Source organism: Ixodes scapularis, unplaced genomic scaffold (assembly GCF_016920785.2).
Source record: "Ixodes scapularis isolate PalLabHiFi unplaced genomic scaffold, ASM1692078v2 PGA_scaffold0__279_contigs__length_252992795, whole genome shotgun sequence".
Lineage (NCBI taxonomy): Eukaryota > Metazoa > Arthropoda > Arachnida > Ixodida > Ixodidae > Ixodes > Ixodes scapularis.
In genome coordinates this window covers 59,787,791-59,812,552 of record NW_024609835.1, presented here as the reverse complement: position 1 = coordinate 59,812,552, position 24,762 = coordinate 59,787,791, and the positions used below count along the sequence as shown (strand labels likewise).

The 24,762-nt window shown below is 47.2% G+C and overlaps 1 protein-coding gene across 2 annotated transcripts in view; it reads right to left on the bottom strand.

Annotated features, from left to right (window-relative positions):
• LOC8028078 (diacylglycerol kinase 1) overlaps positions 1 to 24,762 on the bottom strand; it is a 599,538-nt gene that overhangs the window by 156,833 nt on the left and 417,943 nt on the right. For both annotated transcript variants that reach the window (XM_042288617.1, XM_042288618.1), the window contains exon 6: positions 14,884 to 15,044. In XM_042288617.1, the coding sequence (XP_042144551.1) occupies positions 14,884 to 15,044 (161 nt within the window). The remainder of the gene's footprint in view (positions 1 to 14,883; positions 15,045 to 24,762) is intronic.

The window sequence follows — 24,762 nt, the reverse complement described above, 5'->3', positions numbered from 1 at the left end:
AACTGGGAGCGTGCCGTTCAGTCGCTGAACGTGCCATTTATTTAGCAACCGAAGCAAGCGACGTCGGTAAAGTCGGTGATCCTCCGGCCCATTTTTTTATATTTTTGTTAATCGATGTTCGAACGTTTGACGAATGTCTATTTGATATCCAAGTACCCGATATATTCACCGCAGCACGTCATAAAATGCTTGCCCTCGAGCACCGCCTACAAGCTTCCTATTTTTGCGTGTTTCTCCCTTAAAGGGGCCCTGCAATTACCTTTTTTGCGGTTTCCACGTCTCTTGGGGTTGGGGCAAGCCAGCGGGCACGGAGAGAGTAACTAAATACCAGTGCGTCATATTTTGACCGGACGACGCGGAAACCTCCTCCACCGACGAGGGCGACCCGCGGTACCGAAAGCGCGCAAAATGTGACGTCTTTGGTCCTGGGCTTGCCACTGGTCAAAGCCGCTAAGAGCTTTTTTTTAGTCGAGATACAAAATATAGGTGTCGCGAACCGTTTCAATTATGTATGAAAGTAGTTTTTGTTCACTATTTTAGATCAGAAAAGAAACAAATGCAGTTTAGAAAGTACGAAACGAGAAATGACCCGTCGACATACCCGCCACCAGGCGGCGGAAAAAAACGGCGCATACTAGAAAAGGCTAGTGGGATGAGGCTATGACAAACGAGGAGCGCAGAAAGGTCCCGGATGTACGCTGCGGCGCATCCGACCGGTTCCGAGCGTTCCGAAGGCCTTCGGCGCGGGCCCTGCTGGCGATGTGGCCATTTGGCGGTGCGTCAGCGCGAAGTGGCTCCCGTTTTGAACTGATCTTTACCCCGTGTTTGCTGCCGTTTGTGGCCAATGAAATGTTATGCCGAAGTACTGTTTAATCTCGCTGCAAATGCAATACGAGCTGCCCTGGCCGCCCGCTTCATACAGCCTATCCGACACGTGCTTTAGTGGCGCCCTCTCGAGCCGTCGACACGGAGTGCGGCAGCCGTGTGCGCTCGATGAGCTCACTACTGCTTCTCTAGTTCAAGGCCACTCAAGGCAGGACCTAAGCCGTCATGAAGGAGGTTGTTTTTTGCTTGTTTTTGTAATTCTAATTTGCCTATAACTTTTAAAATAAAGCGAAATTGGAGAAAAGATAAGTTGGATTAGGTTACTACGTTCAGTACGCTCAGGTTCAGTGCAAATTAAAAACCAGTCAAAAAGTCATTGCAGGGCCCCTTTAAACTTGCGTGTATTGCCTCCATGGTGCAATACGCCAAAACAACAATGACGAAAATGAAGGGAGAACTAGACAGGACGCGGCGTATTGCCTGTTGTCAAGCAATGGCCGCCGGTGAGGCCAGTGACTGGCTCCCGATTCGCGATCCAGACTTGCACTGTGAGAGTTCTAATGCATTACACCCGCCGGTGATGCATGGAGTACAGGCCCCGAACGAACTTGCGGAATGCACCGAGTGCAGACCGATGCTGTCGCCATAGATGTTGTAGAAAAGTACCGACCTCAAACCGAAACTGTCGCCTTGTTGTTCGACGTGATGGGTGGGAATGCGAGAGCGCCCTCCCCCCCCCCCCCCCCCCCCCCCCCAAGTCGTCGCCATCGTTTATCTATAAAGGTTGGTTGCTGCAACGTGTAACTTATATTTGCGATGACTTTCAATTAAGCAACTCGGCTGTCAGAGATATCTACAGACGGCGTACGTTTCCGAAACCAGCTGACTACAAAATAGCATACACTTGAGAAAAGTGATGGCACTGTACGCGCAAGAGCTTGCTTCGTTTTAAGCATAGTATTATGAGTGAACCACTGAAAGGATACGGATTAAATCTAGTTCTTTGGAACATCTAGCAATACGTTTCGTAAGACTTTTTATTCCCCTGGTGAGGGCATCGAGAATGAGAGCTTTCTCAAACAAAATACGACGGGGCAAGATAGCTGCCGTTCAACCATGACTTTGCTTGAGCCTCGGGCAACGTCTCCATGTTTAGCCTTCCCGGACGCTGAGTGAATGCGTCACAGGTTTCTGCTGTGGGAGCTTTGTCAAAAAATGTTCCACTTTTCACCCGCACACGGATGATGCAAGATCTCGCAGCCTTTGTGTTTGTCCTGGGCCTTTCATTACACACTGGTAGGTTTCAGCGTCCGTACGGCTACAAAACGACTCAAATTTTGCAAATAAAACACGGGTCGTCGATTCCTCCCTTCGTGAAATATCAGAAGTTTACAATTCAAGCTCGCGTTTGATTTTGTGGCCCGCGAGATTCGATTTTGAGCAGAAAACCAACTTTTTCTTTCAGTTTCGCTGTACGAATGCCGCATCGTAGCAGACGAACTCTCGTCGTCTGCTCTCGCTCCTCGCCTGGGCGAGGCATGACGGGATTGTCGGCGCTAGAGAGATCAAAGACAACGCACAGCGAGCGGCGTGAACGCTCGCCTCCCCGCCATGTCTCGTGCTCTCGTGCACCGCCTAGGGATCGCGGGGGATTTTTCGTCAAAAGTTGCGAAGTTGAGCGCGCGCAGGGAGGAGGAAACTTTGCGCCGTTCTTTTGGTCACTCCCCCCGCTACGTCAAAAAGCGAAGAATGTTTTGCTCCACGAGTCTAGCTACCCAGCTCTATAAAGTCCAGCTTTTGAACTTCCAAAGAAGCTGTCCAGCTCGAAAGTGACCCAGAACGATGCCAGTTTGAAGATAATGTTTTATGCCGTATAACCCACATTATAATTTTAAATGAAAAAATAAGCGCGACTATTTTTGGCGCACGATCTCCACAAATAAATATATAAATAAATATGTATATATATTTTTACCAATAAATTTGAAATTATGAGTACACTGTTAGGTTCGCGTTTTTAAATTTCAATTTTTTTTTTACCAAAGAGTTACACGTAAAAGACATCACGGACAGCACATCTTCCGACTTTCAACACACGATGAATCGCAGACGCTCGCAAACGGAAGGCTGCAATGCTGCGCGAACGGTTTTTGAAAGATGCTGCGTAGTGTACTCCGGGCGAAACGGCTTTGCAGCTGTTCGAAAGGAAAAGGATTCGGGACGACGAAGTAGCGTCTTGCACCTTCAGTAAGCCAACGGTTCGTGTTCTCCCCTCGATTTAGCGGGGAAACATGAACAAAATTAGTTTCACTGCTAGATTTAGCGGGAAAATTGACGTCACGTGACATAAGTGCCAACTCAATTTCTCGCTAAATTTAGCGGGGCGGTTACACCGATGGTGACCTCGATACCGCTTAACTCGGTAACGGGCGCCTAAGAGCTGCGATCTAAAATTTATTATTTGATTAATTCGCTTTCCGATCTTATGCACTTCGCCATATTGTCACATGTGAAAAATACAACCAAATTTCATTTGTCTTTCAATCTTCAAAATTCGCAATTGATTAATTGGTCCAACTACCTGGAATAACTTCACTTTAAAGGGGCCCTCCGGAGCTTTCTGAGATAGTCTGTTTATGTTGTTATATTGCGTAGCTGGTGCAGGTTAATATGTATGTAAAGTTTTAGACTACAAAACCGTTTATTAAGCAGATGGCAGTAGAAATATATCGGTACTATTTTCTGCTGGAAGACAATCGCCCATTCCCTGCCCATCGCTAAAACTTGACCAATGGAAATGCTGCATCTCGCGGTGAATACGAACGTTATTATTGCAACACTTTTTAAACTTGTTGTAAATTAGAGTTTGAGAAAAACGTAAACTGATTGGGGTGCGGGAAACATAGTCCGCAATTATCGTTCCAAAACCAGCGAACTATGTTTTCTCCCCGGAAGCTTGTTGCTAGGGGGTGATGCGTCGGCGCGTCGGCACGTCTGCTTCCCGGGACGTGCGCAGGCGTGCGTTTACGGGACACGTGTTCCTTTTCCCGGTGGGTCCCAACTCCGAAGCCAGCTTTGCGATCCTCCCACGTCGACGAGTCAAACTTTTCCTTGTCATCTGTGGAATGCGACTGTGTATTGCAGTAGCAGCGCGACGGTGCGGTGCGACGAACGACGATTGCCGAGCATGAAGTCCGGGCTATTTGACGACGGTCCGCGCGTGTTCGAGAGATTCCTCCGCGCGTCGGCGGTCGGCCGCGTGTGTGACGCGCAGTGACTCCGGAATCCTATTGGCTGACGCGTAAAGAGATGCCCCTCCCGTTTTCCGGGGTCATCTCAGAAAGGAGGGCGTGCCGGGGACTTTGATAGCAATTTTAATAGGGAAATCCGCCGCGCATGACCGTAATTTTATGATTTTTAGGATCCTTGGGGCCTGTAGATTGAGTTACCGCCATAAATAGACCATCGCAGAACACTCCGGAGGGCCCCTTTAAGGATGTTAACAATAATTAGCATATTGTTAGAGACCCGCTCAATATAGATAAATCAACTAGTGTCTTGGCATAGCCTCCTCTATACGGAGAAAGCCTGGCACATCGACGACGGAGCAATAGGGCGCGCGGCCGCAGGAAAAAGGAGAGGAGGAGCGCGCCGAACGGTGACCAATATGGTAGCGCAGAGCAGAAAGGGCAGACCTAGACAGCGAGCGCTTGGGTCATGAGCGGCCGCTCCCCGAACCACGCTTGTTTTTGTGTTTTCGTCTCCGTCGTTTTTGTACTCCGGGAGAAACGGGCGCGGCGATTCGAAAGGGCGCAGGGAGAAACGGGAAAGGGTGGACGTTGAGTTTCTTCTCTCCACGATAGCGACAAGAAAAGAGAGAGAGAAAAAAAAAGATTGTTTCTGCGTTTGGCCGCTCGCTCTTTTGTGGCGCTAGCGGGCAAGGTTCCCTCCGCTCCCGTTTCTCCGCCCCTCCTTTCCCCTTTACGGCGGCCGGCTTTTCTCGCGACGCGCCAGGCTTTCTCCTTATAGAGGAGGCTATGGTCTTGGCGAGTACATATGACTTCTTGCTTGCACGACCGAAACGGGCCCATATATCATTATCAGGGACTATATTTGCACGCGTATATGGCGTATTTAGTATAAGTGCTGTGGGAACCATGGGGTTCCCTCTATCCCCATCTAGGGATAGCTTCAAGCAGGCCGTGGGAGTCGTCGTCACCAATGGCGTCGGCCTCCCGGATACAAGGAACCACGAGGCCGAATTCCCCGAAGGGGCCGGTTCTCCCGTGCCCTTTCTGGGTGAACGCGCCATCGGCACACCCTTGGGAGTGATTATGGACGCGTCCCGTTTTCGAGTGACCTTCTACCGGCCTCCCCCGGTGCGTCTATTTCCCGCAGGCTACATAAGCCGGCCACCCACCTGTGGCCGGGGCTCTTGGTTAGGCGGGGCTACGCTCGACGGAGCGTTCATCGTTATTTTCCTGCTCCCCCTTTTCCGTGATCCTGCCAGTTACGGCAGCGCGGACCCTTCTCCTGGTGATCCTGTCAATTAAGGCAGCGCCAACCTCATTTCTCTTTTGTTCCGCCTACGGGCGCAAAGCGTGTGGCGTAAGGCCAATAAACACGTTTCTACGGTATCCCTGTGTTTGGTGTGGTCTCCCGTCCACCGGAGCCTAGCGGCAACCAACGGACGGACCCGGCCGTAGCCGCCATAGCAGCGGACTGCGGAGTGGGTTTTGCCTCACAGCGATCAGCAAGGTAAGTCGAAACCCACCTATTGCAACCGACGAGGTACGGAGTGGGTATTTGCCTCACTGAGGACTTTGGGGTAAACTAGAATCCCACAGTGCGTATTTACGCGCTTATAAGCCACATCTGGCCGTATTTGGTCCCATATATATGGCGGTATATTGCCATATTTGACTCTTTATATTTTCATATATGGCCGTATATAAAATATATCAGGGCCATATCTGACATTTTAGTACGGGATATCAGATTCTCACGGAGTTTCAGATTTCTGCGCTGCGTCATTTATTTACGCGGGCCGGAAAACAGGGTTCTCTTTTCCGGCCAGCGTACCACCCCCCCCCCCCCTTCCCCCCCCCCCCCCCCCCAAAAAAAAAAACAAAAAAAACAAACAAACAGACAAACAATATTAACAACAACAAAAAGTGCACAGTGTTTTTTCTTTTCACCGCAAAATCAAACTACGTGTTGCCGAACACTATAGTCTCCGTACAAATGTTGCGTCATCGGTCCAGAACAGACGCCAAAGTTTCAGAACCAGCCGTTATCCTGGTCAAACGTTATAACTGCTTTTCCGAAAAATTATGCGAGAACATGGGCCTTCATGTATCTCCGGGCTTCGTCGGCAACCAATTTTCCCACGTGACATTATAGAAAATCACTTATACCTTTCGAATAAGATAGAGGTTAATTCGGAAACTTTGCCCTATGTTCTGCAGCGCTAGCACTACATTTGAGTGGTGACTGAATGCCTCACCGGATGGCGCCACTTACCTGTTCTTCCTACTGAAATTTTCAGAAAAGTAACTTCTTCCATTTGAATAACGGTTAATTCTGAAACTTTGGCATCTGGTTCGGAATGATAGCACTACATGTGGGCGGAGAATGAGTGTTTGGTGACGCGTAGCTTATTTGTACTGTAAAAAAACACTAAACCTTTTTTTTTTTTTTTTTTGGGGGGGGGGGGGGCACACATATGTTTTGAAATGGGAGCGCAAGCAGAAAGATGAACTGTTCTATGGAAACATGTTGTGCCAAAACTCTATCAGCGTATATAATACTGGTATCAAAAATAGACAAAAGAAATACACAAAAACAGCAAAATCGAGGCTCCCAGCAAAACCAGCAAAGCCACAAAATAAAAAACAAAGGAAACGAGACAGTAATAAATGCAACCCTTCGCGGGTAGCAGCGACTTGCAGAGCGTCGGAGTCGAGAGGCCACTTGGCGCGGCGGTGGGACGCTCTCGTTTGCGGGCCCAGCGGAGGCGCCCGGCCCCGATCAGCCGAGAGCACACTCGAGAGTGCGGCAGCCAATATGCGGGCACGCGAGGACCGCTTATGCGGACGGTTTAAGGGACGGCAGAGGACGCGGCACAGAGAGGCACGGGGGCGTCGATCAACAAGCACCGAGGACCCATAGATTGCATCCGCGTTCGTCGCGCGCTGCGAGCGCTGCGACGGACATTCACTATACTTACTCGCTGCCGGCTGTACCGAACAGTCGGTTCTAATAAACATGACGCCGCGCAGCCGTATGGTTGAGTCGGGACGAGCCAGCCAGTGCGCTATTTGATTTCTTCAAGCTCGCTTCCACGCTGTTTTAACGTGTTCTCACAGCAAATATGCGAAAAAAAGAAAAAAGACAGAAAGAGGGAGGGAGATATAGTGAAAACAAACAACAGACACACGGAATATTCGTCTGCTAACGTTTCGGTATATGATTGATGTGGGTTTTATAGGTGCGAAAAGCGACAGTGTCGGGCACCGGGGAACTGCAATCGTTGTAAACAGCGGTATGTTGCGTCGCAGATTTTTTTTTTTTGTCTAAAAAAAGCAAATAAAAAAGCTTTTTTTGTCCGCTTATATTCCGGTGATCGTACTGTTGATGCGAAGATCTTTTTTGCTTCGTCAAAGTGGAAATCGCAGCGATGCCGGAAGAAATATGCGCAGTTCCACTGGGCGACATGTCCACGAACTGGCAGCAACGCAGTGCGCCTGAGGGCATTTCTCACATCCTGTGGACCAGCGTATGGTGTACACAGAACAAGCACCTCCTCGAGAGTGAGCGAGACGCTTGAGGGCCCCATTCGTCTCTGTGACATACGACTTGCGCCAGGCTTCCTCAATCAATTCGGAGTCGCCCGCTCTCTCGGTCTTACACCATCTTGCAGCAAAAATGTGACGATAGCACTTCAATCAATCACGCTATGCTTCAGCCCGAGCGCGGGGACAGTATTAATAAATGAATAAAACAAAGGCATCTCTCCAACCACAATTAAAACTGTCGCTATCTCGCGAATGTCAGCCGATGTGTAGTACCCCGGAACAATTGAGGGGGTACTGCGGTGTTTTCTTCATAGTCCCCGATTTGCATGAAAATTTGCTAAACCACACTGACACACATCGCTGAAATAGTAACCCAAATATCAGATCAAAATAACTTTTTGGGGAGAGTTTCGGATATACATTCTTACTGATAACGGTTTAAAAAAAAAAAAAAAAAAAAAACTTTTGTGGTAACATTGAAAACGTGACATCAGCGGAAGGTTCACTCTTTGGACCCTAGACTTTGTCCCCAAACGATTATAAGCAGCTTCACAGTGTGAAATCAATGCTTCGGAAGTTCCCTCCAGCACCCGCACAGCAGCACGAAACAAACGATCGGCATAGTCCGTTCCTTTAGACTGCAGGCTCAACTCGCAAGCCTGCATTCTTCCGAGCTATTGTGAACTGCGAAAAACTTCCGGTTTCACAATAGCTATCCTAAATTCCGCGGTACAAGATAGCATACCGGAAAGGAAAAGGCGCCAGCTGGGCGTAAGACGTGTCTTTTCCATCATCAGAGAGCCAGCCAGACCAGTGGCAGAGACTACGTGTTCGATCGACAGGGTGCTCACGCCGCTCGGTTGCAAGCTCGACCGCAAACTGAGAGATTTGAAGACCCGCTTTCGTAAAGACCGCCGCCCGGCCAACACCGGCGCCAACCCCTGGCTCGTCTGCAAGTCGGACTCGCGAGGAGCCCTCCCCAGGCGCTCGAGACCGACCTGCTAGAAGTAAACAGCCCATAGTGGCCCCGCGAAGACCACCACCGCGAAGACCGCTGCTAGGTCCGACGCACACATTATTATCACCATCACTTTCATCTCGTATACTACATCGCCCCATAATCACCATCACTAGACGCGACACCGCGGGCCTCCATGGTACGGGCTGTTGCCTTTCTGCGGTGCCGCGGCTCTCCTGAGAAAATGAAGATTATTATTATTATTAAAAACCATAAAAGCAGGTAATCCCGAAAAAAATCGCCAGAGTTCAAGCCGCGGTCGCACTGTGGCTACATCACACAAAAGGCAGTCTGCAGACACAGCCTGAGGCAAGTTCTTTTCCTTGTATGACGATTGTGTAACATTAGTCGTGCATATATCTATCTGTCTGCTTGTACCATACCACCAATGTGACTGCGGATTTACTCCGTAAACGCGTGGCGCAGACCGCAATTTTTTATGTAGGTTCGTCTGCTGATTGCTTACGTAGAACTCAGCTCTTAGGTTCGCGCTACGGGCTTCCAGCGAGACGCGAAAGCGTAGCGACGAAACGTAAGTTCAAACTTTGAACTTAGGCCCCCAAGTAACCACGGTCCCTGACCTTGGAACTTCGAACCCGATGTACTACGTAATATTATCTTAAAACATTTGGGGCCGGCACATGGTGGGAGTCTATGCTTGCCTCCACAGGCCAAGAACGTATTCAACGTATTACGGAATTGGCCGGTATACGGCCAAGCAACATGATGATCCGAATATACGTTAAATACCCCAGATTTTTAGCCCCCCCTTTTTTTTCGCAAATTCTTTCATTTGCCTTCTAATCTTTCTCTAAACTCACCCTTCCCCTCAAGCTTATAAAATAAGCTAACCGAGACAGCGTTCGGTCAACCCGTCCTTTTGTCTCCAACGTGGCAGAGCCTGTAGCGAGCAAAAGTGGATATATTTCGGTCACGTTCTTGCTGTACGTCGCGTTGTGTCCTTTCCAACGCTTCGTTAACGTGCGTGGAGTGACGTTGAGAGACGCTTATACACGCCCAAGGACCGCGCATGAAGGAACGCTAGGACGCCGCTTCACGTCAGCATTGAATGGTCGCGGTTAGCGGACGCTAGCGCAGGCGCCTCTTATTTGGATGCGCCTCGGGGACGCTACAGCGCCCCCTGGCCTAGAGAAACAAGCCTATTAGATAGATAGGCTAGGTAACAGAATGGCCCCACCACGGCGTGCCCGTCGTTTGCGACATACACGTCGTATACCATCGAATTACTGCCGGTCCCTGTAATATACACATCATGACATTCAATTGACTGCGGGTGTAAGAAAGATTATTACCCCCAAATGTGAGTTTGCAAATCAGCGCATATGTATGCGGGGAGCGAGTCGTCCGCTTCTCGCTCAGGAGTTGCGGTAACGTCAGGACGACGCCGATCTCTGATTGGATTTGATTGAAAGGATAGTGGGTACACCTCAATGTTGGGTGCCTTGAGATCTACCCATTATTTTTTTTCAATCAGCCAATAAGAGCTCAGTGTTCTGACATTATTGCAACCCCTGTGCAAGAAGCGGAGGAACTTGCACTCCGCATTATTCTCAGGGTGAATCTCGTCGTTAGAAAAAACCAATTACTAGAAGGAAAAAAAAAAGAAAAATACCGGAGATGAAAAGGTACAACGACCTGTATCCACGGAGTATGCAAAGAGAACGAGCTTTAAGTCTCGCTCACCAACCGTCCTTCCTAGGCGTCGCACGGATGCCTTGACGGAGCGAGGCGCCAACCTTCCAATTCCCAGGCGAAATCTTCTTCGAAATTGGAATTCCCCTCCTTCCCATTCCAAGCCTCCATGGGGCGCGGTCTCTCGCTTCCTTCGTGCTCTCTTCCTTACCGGTCCTCTGGCGGGATTGCGTAAGCTGTTCGCTGTCCAGATATTGCGTCGTCCGCGAACAAAATAAGAAGTGCGGAGGTGAAACCTAGTAAACTCCCGAAAACACCACAGAGCATTCCTCAGTCACCGCTCGTTGTCAGGCGAGAAAAAAACCCGTTGCGAGGACCGATGGATCGATCAAACGCAACTCTTAAAACAAATCTTTAAAAAAAAAAAAAAAAAAAAAGGTTTTTTTTTAATTTAAAATTTTTTTTTTTTTTTTTAGGTACTGGGTTTATATATATATTTTATGACGCAACCGCCTCCGTTGCCTAGAGGTTTCGTCTTGACATCCGGAGCGCAAAAAATAATTGTCCTTCCCCCAAGGAGTCCTTGGGACGTCCCTCATACCTTAACTGCACTGCAACGTAGAACCCCCCCCCCCCCCCCTTCTTTTCTCTTTTTCGGAAATCTCAGTATTTTCACAATACGTCTGAATGAGAGCACCTTGCGCTCGATCTATAGCAGGGGTGGCCAAACCACGGCTCGCGCTCTTCGGGAGTTCAAATTTGGCTCGTGGCACTCGATCTGCTCTGCGTGCCCCCCTTCTCCTCCTGTATCCTCAAGACGACGATAGTTTTAGAATTAAAAGTCCATAGTCTTAGCAGCCTTGTACTACACTGCACACATACAGCTGAACCTCATTTCGACACATAGATGTGCCCAGTGACCCTGTTCCGTTCGAACCGTTCGAAGAACTTCAAACCGTATATGCATAACGTTGCTGGCTAGCGAACTATGCATTCATTTTTGCTTAGCAGTTGAAAAAACATTTTTCTGCCCGGTGTTTTTTTTTTTTTTTTTGTCGACAATTACACTTGTCTAATTTGGAAAGGACAACCCTACATATTGTTTCTTGTTAAAGGAATCCCTCTACCCCCCCCCCCCCCCCCCCCGTTTTTTTTACCCCTGCGGCTCTCTGAACTTTTGTAGTTTTGTCTGCGGCTCTCACCCCATGTCACTCTGGCCACCCCTGATATATATCTTCAACTGACTGAATGTCAAGAAGTGTGTTCGAATACACATAACTCGTAAATTAAGCCATCTTTTTTTAGATTATTCCATTAATAGTACTTCACTAGCCGACGTTACTTCTTATAAATACTTGGGTGTCATTATGTCAAATGACCTACGCTGGAACACTCATATCAAGTCTACTGCGCACAAAGCACTATCCAAGTTATTGTACTTAATAAGACGAAATTCAAAACATGCCTCTTCCGATGTTAAATTGACAGCCCATAAAACTTTTATATTACCCATCCTAGAATACGCTTCGGTGCTTTGGGATCCGTTTACAAGTACCAACATAAACGTCATTGAAAATGTTCAAATAAAAAGTTTACGCTTCATTCATAATAAATTCCAGCGAAAATATCCCGTCTCTGAACTGTAACCCCTTTCTGGGGTGAACTTACTAAAGCATATAGACGAATGTTTACGAGAATAAAGTTCCTATTTGATTTATTAAAGAACCGGTTCAAAATCGACATCTCTAAATATATTTCACCCGCACCTCAAAATTATCCCATGCGAAGTTATCATTGCAAAACACTCAAAGAATTCAACTGTCGGATTAATGTATTTAAGTATTCTTTTTTTTCGAAGGGCTGTTCACGACTGGAACTCCGTGCCAAGCGATATAATAACAGCATCACCTCAGTCGTCCTTCTTTAATAAACTCCGCGATTTTTGTGATTCTTGTACCTGATGCTCCTTTATTAATTTTTTTCGATGAAGATAGTCTTCGTATAACGCTGTTTTTTTTTACATGTTTAGCTCTTCGTGTGTTTTTGGATCAGCTAGAACGCATATCCTTGTGCTTGTTACCTGCTGTTTTTTTTATTATTGTTTTTGTGTTCCATATGTTGTCAACCACTCCTACCACGTTTCTTGAAAGAGGAGAGAGTAGTATCAATAAATAATAATAATAATATTAATCTCATATAGATTTCCCATTTGATGAAGGAATTTGTGACCGAAGTAATTTCCGGGGTAAGAGATTCTCATCGTAACCAGAACTGAAACATAATCTCGATGTATACCGAGACTAGAAGAAACGAGACTAGCTTTTCTGGGTGTCCTCATTTCCCCAGCGTGCCTTCTATTTTACTCTTTCTACTGGAACACGAACCGGATGAAAGCTCCTGTGTCCCACAGGGAACACACAATGAACATATCTCGTTACAATATCGATGAACTGCCTCTGTGCACGAACTTTGATAACAAACGGAGGGAAATAAAGGGAGCGCGCCAGAAGCGTCCTTATGCTTTCTGATCTTCATGTTTTGTTTCTTCCTGTTGCCGGCAGAGCTCGATCTCGTTCGTTTCGTCATTCTGGTAGGTACCTCTATATAGAACGTTACTTTGAGGTCAACTGTGATAACCCGAGGACAAGACAAAAAAAAAACAAAAAAAAACTGATGGAACATTGCAGTGTCCTTTCGTAATGCGACAGATTGCAACACCTGAACAGGAAACAAGCCACGAGCGGGATGAACGCCCTAAATTCCAACAAAAGGCGAAAGGGTAACTCCAACCGACAACGAGCTCTTTTTAAACGAATTTCTAGATTTAGATTGTGAAAAAATAAAGATATGGATGATCTCGATAAAGACAGCCACGCCTCTTCAATTACGAAATATCTCTACAAACTGACCTTCGAAACGAAAAGAGAGGGGGGGGGGGGAGGGGGGGAGGGGGGGGGGGGGGGGGGAGAAAGGTGCGCCCGTCAAGAAACTAAAGAGCAGCAGGTACCGTGCGGTATAAGATTTCTTTCTGTGCCAGTATTCTCCCATTTCCTCGCCTTAGTCATAATTCCTTTCAAACTGACTCTACTTGAGGCGATTACGGCGGTTTGCAGTGAGTTTGTGTCTAGATGATTAGGGCGCGCATCGTAAATATCACCGCAGGATGCTCTTTTCAGTGAAGCGGCTGAAAGAAGACTGCTCTCTTTCCTAATTTATCACGTATATAGCTTGTCACGTGCTTGTCGGCTGGTAAATTATCGTAGAAAGCAATTGGAGTACTTTTAAAATGTTTGTACTTCTCTTCTCAAGATACTTCCAGTGAAAGTAACTTAAATTTCCCTTAAATACTTTATGAAGTAGTTATTCAATATATTATCTTAAATAAAGCTATATCTTGTACAACAGAATGTTTGTTGGCATGCCTTATGTTATGGATAACGATGCGTTTTTTTTTTTAAATTCTAACTTTTAGTTTTATAATTTTAATCAAAATGTCCCAACCCCGATTCACGTGACTGGATCATTATTAGCGCCAAGATGCTGTGGTTGCCGTTCCTGACGTCACGGCCAGAATTTTTCTCGACGTGACGTCACGAGTTGTAAACTTTGACTGCTTATCATCAGTTGCAAACTACCAGTTCGTCGAGATGTGTAAGGATAAAAATGGAAGCTAGAGACATCAAATTCTGAAACCAACATATCCAGAGTTGGCACTCTGACATTGCGCTGATTTCCGTCGACGAAAGAAAAATTAATCCAGATAATGACGTCACAGTGAGCGTTTAGACAATTGCGAATTGCGACCGTAGCGACGGTTTTGGTCACGAACGTCGTTATTAGATCGACGGTGCTACATGAATTGCGCGTCTACTTCGTAAAAAGATATTTATACACCATGAAGTCTTTGTTTTGGCTCGTTCGCTAACAATCGCGGGCAGTGCGAGTACCTCCACGACCCATTCATGCCACGGTGTGCTTTTGAAGGCGTAACTTTAAGCATTTGCACGTCTTCGTTAGCAGTGAACGGAACTCGTAGAAGATGTACGATATCTTGCAAGTAGCCAGGGACTTTGATTCGGGGGGGGGGGGGGGGGGAGGGGAGGAGAAGGGGGGGGGGGAGGAGAAGGGGGGGGGGGCGGGAACGCCTGTCCATGACAAAATGCTGTGTGAGAGGGTGAGGAGGCCCCAGCAAAATGAAAGATTTCGGGGGGGGGGGGGGGGGGGGGAGGGGCATGGGCGCCCCCCCTGGCTACGTGCCTGTACAGTATGGCCTCTATATAGTCGGTGACAGGTTGCAAATACGATAGATGCTCGGTCTCGAGTGTGAGTTTCCTGCCATTTGATAATACTTCGTCGCACGGGCAGCCGAAGCACGGTGGAAGGCAACGAGCACGTGCTGGAGGCGGAGCTTCTACTGGGTTCCTCACCTGTCACTGATTATAGGGTGCATGCTCCCATTTATCTTTCTGGGTTTCTTGTTAGCGCACCCGAACGTTTCTGAGCCCTTCCGGAAGAACAGCATAGAGGCACCGCGCGAGATTGTACGCATGCATGGCGGCGTGAGAACGGCGAGTGGGAGAGGAGACTCACACTGCACGTAGTCCTGCAGCTGCTGGAACTCGGCGGGGGAGAGCTTCTCCCACTTGACGGCCATCCCGTCCTGCCTCATGGGGCTGCGCAGGTCATCTGCATCCGGGGTCCCTCGGCTCGGCAGGCTGGCCGCTTCCAGCCGGGCCCCGGAGCACCATGCTCTGTAACAAGCAAAGCAAAAAAATACTCAAAGTCAATCACAAAAAAAAAAAAAAAAACTCCGCCCAACGCAGATTTTTTTTTTTTTTTTTTTTTGAGGGGGGGGGGGGGGGGGGGTGGGGATTCTTAAGTTGCGGTTACTCTGCTCACATATCATGCAAAAGACACGGTGTTCGCGGCGGACATGGTGACAGTGCTGTGGTTTTCCGCCACGCTGTGAATGCCCAGCCCAGATGCAGTGCCGCTCTGCCGGCGCGAAAAATTTCAAACTTCTGGGATCGCGCCACTCTGCCGTTCCGGCTGGCCAGAGCGCCGCTCTAGGAACAAAATGCCTGCATGTGAAGCGCGCATTATGCGAAGCCCCACTTTGGCAGTATCCGGTTGCTACGCTTAATGTTGAATGATTTTAGAAGACTTCCACCGCGCTTACCCACTTACTTCAGGGATCACCGAGCACTCGTGGCGATCGTCGGTGGCATCCACGACGCCAACCACACCGGCTATATGAACTAAACAAGTCGCACCTTCCTTCTCAGGTACGGGACGGCCCCTTCCTCCCGTTTTGCACGACTGTGCTACAACTATCGCTATTGTTTTTTTCGCATATTGTGGGCCACTTTTCTCCTACTTCCCAAGATCAAGTATGGGTTAAAAGGAACGAGGTTTGAGTCCCTTGATGTTGTGAAGGCAAAAGCGAGAGAGCTCATGAATGGTTTATCATTCCATGACCTACACAGCAATGCCTTCAGCAATACAAGATTCGCAAGGAGCGGTGTAGGGATAGGGAAGTGGATCATATAGAAGGAGACATTACAGTTCTGTAGTATTTTTAACAGATATTGTTAAAGACGAGTCTCGTTATATAAAAGCAACACCTCGTACGGAGTTTAAAATTAATTGGGCGTATCGCGCATCATAAGGACGGGCATCTCAATAAATGGCCACGTTCGCGGAGCAGATTTGCCTATTTCCGTCGCGAGCAGATTTCTGTCTGTTCATCTGTTCACGAGGACGACGCTCTCCTTGTTCATGTGGAACGAATACGAAACTTATTCGAGGCGACTAAACAAAATGAGGATAAAATTACCTCAACCAAGAGTAGCTAAGAAAACATCGATATCTATGTCGCTTATTTTGAATAGCGGTAACAGACGCAACCTTAGCTAAACTACACCAAGGAATACCACACCGCTTCGTGCCTGCGTCGTATTGAACGAGGGTTCAAATTTTATTCAAATATTCCGAAGGAAGTTTAGTTCCTTAAATCCACGTTTAGCGGCTCGTGGTACACACGCGACTAACAAGGAAACAAGTCACTATGAAGCCTACACAACTTCGTGGCAGGATTAAAGTGTAACTCATTCTCCGAACAACAATATAGATAACAAATATACTTGACACAGATTTGCGAAGCGACCACCAGTCCCCCGAAACTTCTTTATACTTGAAAAAAGGAGAAAGAAACTTGGGCAAGCCTAAATTGAGCGAGTGACTAAGGATAGAGTGTATTCCGTATATATGTTATTCACGCGCCTAAAGTGGCTCACTCGACAAAGAGGCTTTCCGTTTAAAGCGCCGGCCACGGAGGCACGCGCTGCCCCAGTCCAAGCGTCGCGACCAGCACCGGATGTAGACTGCAGTGCGCCGAATACCCAGCAGGCTGAAGCGCACACGCAATAGGCGGCCGGAGTTACGAAGGCCCCAGCGACCGAGTTCCGCCGAGGCTTAAACGCTCGCGAGAAGCCCCGGCAGTTTGCAAATGAAGACGAATCACCGGGCCGAACGGAACTCCACTATACTAGTCCACGCGCCCGTGTCGTGTCGGCGCCTTCAGACCGAGCAGGAAATTTGCGCCTTCCCGGATTTAGCCCCGAACGAGCTCGTCTGAGCTGCGACAGCGACGAAACTGTCGTCGCATCCGTTCGGCCGTAGATACGAGTTAGATCGAGATTACGGCCGCTGTTGCGACACCCGGAGACTGCTCTCGTCTTGGCTAGAGGACGACTTGTGTGTGCTCGTCCGTATGAACACGCGCGAGCAGACGTGTATTTGCGCCTCTGTGTGTGCGTACGTGTGTGTGAGTCAGTCTGTCTTTTGTGTGTGTGTATGTGTGTGCGCTTGTATGCACCTATGTATGGCTGCGTGTGCGTCGGCCCCTGTGTATTGAGCGTGCGCGTGTGCGCGTGTGTGAAACGCTCACCCACGACCGTCTCAGTGGACATTTTGACGGATATAGACCATTCCGGAAGTACGCATTGCCTCCTATCGTGTTTTTGAGGCTCTACGGCATTCCGATGTACGGCGCGTAGAGGAGTGTCCATGTATAGAGGGAGCAATTCATGTCTGTTGAGCATTTTGCAATTTCGGAACGCAAAAGTAAGCAGGACGATAACAAAGTAGGCCACCTATCGACTTTGCGGTTAGTTTGCACTGTATTTTTTTTTTGAGGGGGGGGGGGGGGGGCGGGGGGGGGGGGGGGGGGTTCTAGATTCGCAGTGGTAGAATTGAGCCACTTACAGGATGTACGCAGCCTACAGGCGGACCCGAGCGGACATCGGAAAGGCCCCAGAATTCCCCGCGACGCGCGGGGCCTTGTAAAGTTGACGAAAGGCTTTGTAAAAATCCTACGTTAAAAAAAAAAAAAAAAAAAAAAAAAAAAAATTAATTTTTTTGCGTGGTTGTATAAACAAACATTTACAGCGCATGATGATAAAAATGTAACGTGTTTCGTGTATCTTTTGTGGGAGAACAGAAAGAAGAAATCATCCAAAAATATTGCTACCTTAAACAAACGGCTGAATAGCGCACAGCCAGAAAGAAAGAGTTTTCTGAGCTTCCAACCCAAACTGTGTTTTCCTGCTTCTTAATATAAAGAATTATGCAAATTCGTATTTAAAAAAACAAAAACAAAAAAACAACAACAACAAAACCGTAAAGGTTAAAAAAGTAAGAATAACGCAGATCACTTTGTATTTTCGCGCCCTTAGTTTTTAGAATACGATAATTTTTTTTTCCACTTCGAGAAGTAAACACTTAATTGAAACAACAAGGAAACTATAAAGGTATGTGTTCAAACTGCTGAGGGAATTAAGGAAAGTAAAAATAAACAAAAATTCCAGCGCAACCGTTTTGCATGACATACTTCAACAAAAAAATATCACATTCATGAGAAAGAAAAAAATTAAAGACTATGACATTCTCTTATTTATGAGACAATGGAAAAAATGGAGGAACGATTGTTGCAAATATTTACATAACAAAGCTTGCGAACCGGTTTGCGTGTTTTGAGACAACAGAAGATGAGGCCCTGGTGCTCATTGAAATTAAAAATCTGTGCCTGTGCGCTTGAGCGTTGCAATAATGTCATCTTTTTTTTCTTCAGTTCAATGTCGCAGCAGTTTTTTCATCGAAATCGTCGGCTGTCAAGTTACTACCGACTCGCTTGTAGCCTTGCCTGTTGCGTCAGTTTGTAACGCAGTGCAGCTCATTCCAGAGGCATGACATCGTGAATCTTTTATCGGGGGTCACGCTATTTAATTAAACGCAAAATTTGAATGAACTTTAGCGCCCTGTATAGAAGGCTTTGTCAGTTACCGGCGCCTGGTGCATTTTTTTTTTTCGGAGAATATTGAAGTTTCGTAACCGTCGAGCATATCATCCGTTACTTTTTTTTGTGTATTTCATCGAAAATAATTAAGACACCGTAAAATCGGGTTTCTCTCAGAAAATAATGTAGTAGTATTTTTTTATTAAGAAAACAGCAAATAACTGTTAAAAATACAAATTTTACAGTAAATTATTATTTTTTTTTAATAACGGGAAAGAAGGTAAATAGAAGAGAAGTTGGTTCAATAAAGAAATGCAAATTTCGAAAGTTTTGAGAAGAAAAAAAAAAACGCATCGGTAACGCAGCATTATATGAACTGGTTCAAAGCATGAATATAATGTGCTTGATTTACACAGTGCTCGTGATGGAGATATCTGTATCGCGCGGCTCTATGAAATGAGGCAACCAATTTTGTCGAGTTTTATTTCCTCGAATGAGAGTATGAAAGTATGAAATGCATCAGGGTATTGTGAGAATGTTTAACTGCAACCATTTGTTTCACCGCAGTTTATCGAAAAAAAAGACAAAAAAATTAACTAAAAGTGGGGCATAAAATATTAAAAAATGATGAGTTCTTTTTTTTTTATATGAAACAAATTTATTCAAATAGAACAACGCGGGAGTTACCCAAGTAAAAAAAAAAATGTCCCCAAAACACGCATTAAAGGCGGGTAGACGGCCTTCTTGACGTTACCTATTGAAACGACACAAATTATGATTTAATTTAATCGAGTATCGCGATAAAGAATACTCTTATATAGAAGGTGGACACACTGTAGTACAAAAAATACGCAGCGCGTTTCGTATAATATTCATCGCAACTTTGAGGATAGCTGTGTCGATCAGCCAGCGCTCTCGGCGGAGAACAAAGCACGGCTGTTTATCGTCGAAGCCCATCGCATTAAGAGAAACGAGCCGAATTCGACCCGAATCCGAACCGCATGCCAGGCTGCATCGATCTTCGCGACGGCGCTCGAAAGGGACTCTCGCGTGACGTATTGGCCTTCTCCGCCATGCAGATGGGCGCATCAATCAACTTTGGCCGCGACCGTACACTCTTTTACCTCACGATGAGGCACAACGGACGCTGCGACCCATTCCAGCGAATCCAGCCGTCGCAAACCGGTCATGTGACCCCATATCCCGCGCATGACAGCGGCTCTTCCAAACGTCCCGTGACGCTCACGCGGCTTCGGATTGGCTGGAGTGGCTCGCATAGCGTTCACTCGGATGGCCAGGTTCCAAGAGCCGTGCTGCGCAATGAATGGCCCGGGGTTTGCGCTCTATGGGGCTGTGGTCACTGCATAACGTACGCTTGTCGGAAAAGAGGGTCCATTTAAGTCGACGTTGAAAGCTGGAAACAAAGGTATCCTCTGTATTTATTGAAGACAGTAGTACAACACTCTTTGTTAGATATGTGCGAATACCGCTTCGAATAGAATATCGCAGTGTTAGCTCTACCTTTATGAACGACGGCGGCAACTAGACATTTGTTAAGCAAACCGGGTGTCGTGGCATTCCTTTCCACTGCGAAGGTTATAAATGACGCAGGGCTAATCGATTCGCACACCCTGACTTTTTGTTTAGTTTGACTTCCAAATAGACGAGCCGCCGTGTGCGTGACACAGCACTCTAGTGGTGCATTTACACTTGCGAAAACATCGCTGCCGCCGACGCGAATTCGGAGTAGCAAAAAACAGGAGGTGTTTATATCTAGGCTCTGCCCACGACGGCCGTTTTCTCGTTTGTTCTCGGAGCGTTGCGTTTTCGACGAAAATGCGCGAGATTTCTTGTCGACTGCTGCTCTCGGCCACTCTCGGCAAGATCTCGCAGAGTCCTTTGGAGTACGTCCAGTACGAGGATTAATTCACGTTGTTGACGCTAGATGGGCACTACCGCGCTCGTTTTGCCACATGGGAGGAACCTCGCGAACATGGTCAAGTTCTACCGCAAAGAGGATGAGACTACGACGATTCCGTACTTTATACTTGGTATGTAGCAGAACATACAGCGCCATTCAAAGGCGCACGCAGTTGGCGGTGGTGAAGCCATGTGCCTTCTCAAGACCGCGTAAAAGTAAAAAAGTAACGTGGGCTCTGCCTTCTTTCTTGTCTTCTCGTATCAATTAAGTTAATCTTTCTCTAGCCGAGGGTGGTGATGACTTTGCCAAGAACAAACAGTCTTTTGGTTTGGTTTATCGGGCACGTCGCACGCGTTGTTTAATAAACACTGTTGACCTGATTCAGCGGAAGCGATGGTCACCTTTACTTTAGTCTCCCAGCCCAAACACGCAGAGCACCTTGGTTGCATTTACATTTTTACCACTAATTTTGTCAAACGAGCGAAGCCGTTAGAAACAGCAAAGTTTTGGAGTGGTGCCAGCAGTGCTATGAACACTGGGCTAAGATGGCTGTCTCCGCAACTCCGCAAACCAAGTGGTAACGGTGCCAACGACGATCGCGTGGTTTGGGTATTTCCGCGTGTCACCAACATTGCCATGGAAATGGTGTGCGTTAACGAAGACTGGAATCGCCGACTCGCCGATGTCACCACGTATTTCGCTTACCAGTGGTGTAACAGCAAGATGAGGTGACGTATACCGCCCAAGGCTGATATTCTCCGTTTACATTACAGAGTTTACGAAGACCGCTGGAGCGGTTACGTGCAATCGATAGATCTGCGGGTAATATTGGAACGCTAGTCTGAACCGTAGCTTATATATGGTACGGGCGAATCTAACCGTTACCTGCAATGTCGTGTTTCCCCCACCTCGTAAGCGAATGCGCTATCGGGGAACGGCTGAACGGGCTGGAAATATGATGGAATGTACGTATATCTACAGTTTGGTATATTATCAATAAACGAAAGACCGATGTGGTGCAAGAAAAATTCCCTTTGTGTTATAGTCGGATAGTTTTTGGTCGACAGTCGGCTTGTGGCCAAGAAGTTCGTTTTCGTAATCGCCACGGCGTAGCTAGCCGTATACAACACCTGCAGCAAATCACGGATTTGACCACATTCGTGTTGGCTGAAATGCAACTTTCCTGCTCATAAATCACTGCTTCCCGCTAAATGAATGGTCTTTTGCGGAGATTTATTGAAGACGATCATTGCTGGTGATGACGAACAACGCTTAAACAAAAGAAATGCTACAATAAAAAAAAAAAAAAAAACAGGGGTCCATCGCGTCATTCTAGGACTTGCTTTGCGGGGAGGCGAACACATGGCCGCTAGGAATGACATTTGAGCTGGCTGTTTTATCGGCTGTCACAAATAATCACGGCATGAACGTTCACTTTTTACTAAGAGATTTATCTCTTGGACCATCGCAAATACTTACCCAAGAATGACATGATTAAGAAGAAATCGACATACCGGGAACATAATGTATTGTTGAGGTGATCATTGAGGAATTTCGTGCTTCAAAATGACGAGTATAGAAGGTGGAAGCACAGGTTTCGGAATTTACCCCGTAAGTCTGGTATCAATGCTTTCAAATAAACCGTTGCTGGGGGCGTTGTTATGGACGAAGGCATGTAACTGGATTTCTCTCCGAAAGAACGGTCGGTCAAAAATTGGACGAGGAATTTAAACACCTAAAATTAGTAGATATTGGAAGCCTAAATTTCACACTTCCCTGCAAGAAAGAAGTCTGCCGAGAATCGTTTGTTTCTGAAATATTTGAGACAAGAACTTTCGGTCCTCAAGACGTCTCGAGATGGCTGTCGCAGACGGTGAATGCCTGACGACTGCACACGAAATGACTGAAAAGTATGCCGTCTGCAACACTTTAAATCGTTCGCACAATTGTACGATTTTGATTTTGTACTTATTTGGGAACATGGCAGGCCTAAGAAAACTTCATAAGGTTTATAAAAACTCCTCGTATTTCCGTGCGATACAGGATACTCTCTGACGGAAATCACCACACGCATGGAGATCTGCTAAAAACTACAGCGTGGGCCCTCGTTTTGCTTTTGCAGTTGACGTGCATTGTAAAGGAGCAATTATTTTGACTCAAAAATGAGCAAGTCGAAACCCCAAATTTCGTACCTGCTTGTAATCCTCAGACTGAAAAAAAAGAACACTAATGAATATTTAGTTTTCAGTAAAACCCCAAATAGCGAAGGAGCTAGATAATAACATCGTGTCAGGTATATATCTATACTGTATTTCACCATATGATGTACCGCAGGGAAGGTTACAAGCGCGAGCTCCTTGCTCTGGGGCAGATCTCGTCAGCACAAGCTCTCGTGCATTGGAAGCAGCTGCCAACGCTATGTGCTCGCGCTTCTAGACTTCGCCGCGGTACAATATAGGGTGAAACGGAGTATAGTTCGGACAGTTCGTTTCACCACACAAATGAGCACTAAAGCTACTGTACTGTTAGAAATAATTGAAACATGTGCTTGGCCTGCACTTCGACTTTGATGCACTTCACGTCGTCGTCGTGCGTGATTCGACTTTACAGTGTTTTCATCGTCTCAAACATGACCGAAGCGAGCTCCACGGGAAGGCGTTCGCGCGCTCGCACACCTCGAGCGTTGATCGAAGACTCGCTGCTTCCGCAAGCCCACAGAAGGTTGACCCGGAGAATAGAAGTTTCGCCGATCGTCACCGACTTTATTCCGGGCTTTTGTCATCGGTTTATGGTACTAAGGCGGTAGGAAAAGTATTTATGATTAGGTACTGATTAGACAATGCTTACAAAAAAAATATTACTTTTTTATCAAACAATTTCTAACCTTACGTCAAGCCCCCATGCATTTGTCCTTAACAATGGTTCTAGCAATGGTATGTTTGGAGCAGAGCGCCATGCTGTGACGTCATCAATTATGGGGTCAATTAGTAATCGGGCAAGTGCGCGGTCGTAATGATGTTTGTATGTGCTGTCTATGTGTATGCCCTCGTTGTATTTGTGGTACGGATAATGTATGTGTTAGGATAGATGCCACAAGCGCAACGGTGGCACGAGCGAGCGGACATTATTTGTGGCATATGAACTGGGCGGTAATTAGCACCACCTAGCCTAGCTCTGCTTGGCCCTGCCTTCTGGCGGCGAGCAATTCAACCTTCTTTCACACTTCGCGATGCTAATTTTCTGGTTACCGTGCGACAAAGGGCCAAGTAGATTACTTCGAATTCGCTCTTTTGAAAGCGACTCTTGATTTCGCAATTGGATTACCATTCCTACGTCACGTGCGGGGTTATTACCGAAGGGATTTCGTCAACACTGCACACCGGGTTTCGGTTGTCTCCGCTTAACATCGTCATTTTGACAACAAGACTGAGTGACTGCGTTCGAAACTAGCTTCCATGCCTGGGCGAGAAGCTCGCCTCGGCAATAAGTACAGTTCGTGAAAAGCTCGTGTTATGTTTTTATTCGCTCCAACTCTTGCCCCGAGAGCAGTGACTTGTTTAGATGTATGCGGAGCAGCTGACTGTTTTTCTTGTAATAGCTGCTTGCAGGCACTGAAGGACCGCCAGTAGCCTCAGGAATTTGCCTATTCGAAAACTATGCCAACTATTTTCGGTTAAAGAGCAGCAGCGTTCCGTGTAAAGAGCGACAATAGATGTAGCTTCCTCGTTAAGCCCTACTAAGCTCAATTCGCTCAATTCGTTTTTTACGCATTCTGTGCGCATTGTGTACTGCAAAGGGCACCCGGAGAAGTCGTTAAAATTCCATTTTAGAGCGCAGCTCTTAGGGGCCCGTTCCCGGCTTGAGCGGCGTCGGCGTTGGCGTCGGCGTCGCCGTTGGTGTCGGCGTAACCAAGGTCACCCCAAGGTCACGCGGGCCCCCAAGGTCATCTCAAGGTCACGTGACCCCCAAGGTCATCCCAAGGTCACGTGACCCCCAGAGGTCACGTACCTCCCCCCGAGGTCACGTGACCACCCCCGAGGGTCACGTGACCCCCCGCCAAGGTCACGTGACCTCCCCGATGACGTCATCATCAATGATGACGTCAACGGCATCCGCATCGTCATCGTCATCGATGACGTCATCAGTGACGTCACTGATGACCTCACCGGCATCCGCATCGTCATCATCATCATCACTGATGACGTCATCAGTGACGTCACCGATGACGTCACCGGTATCCGCATCGTCATCA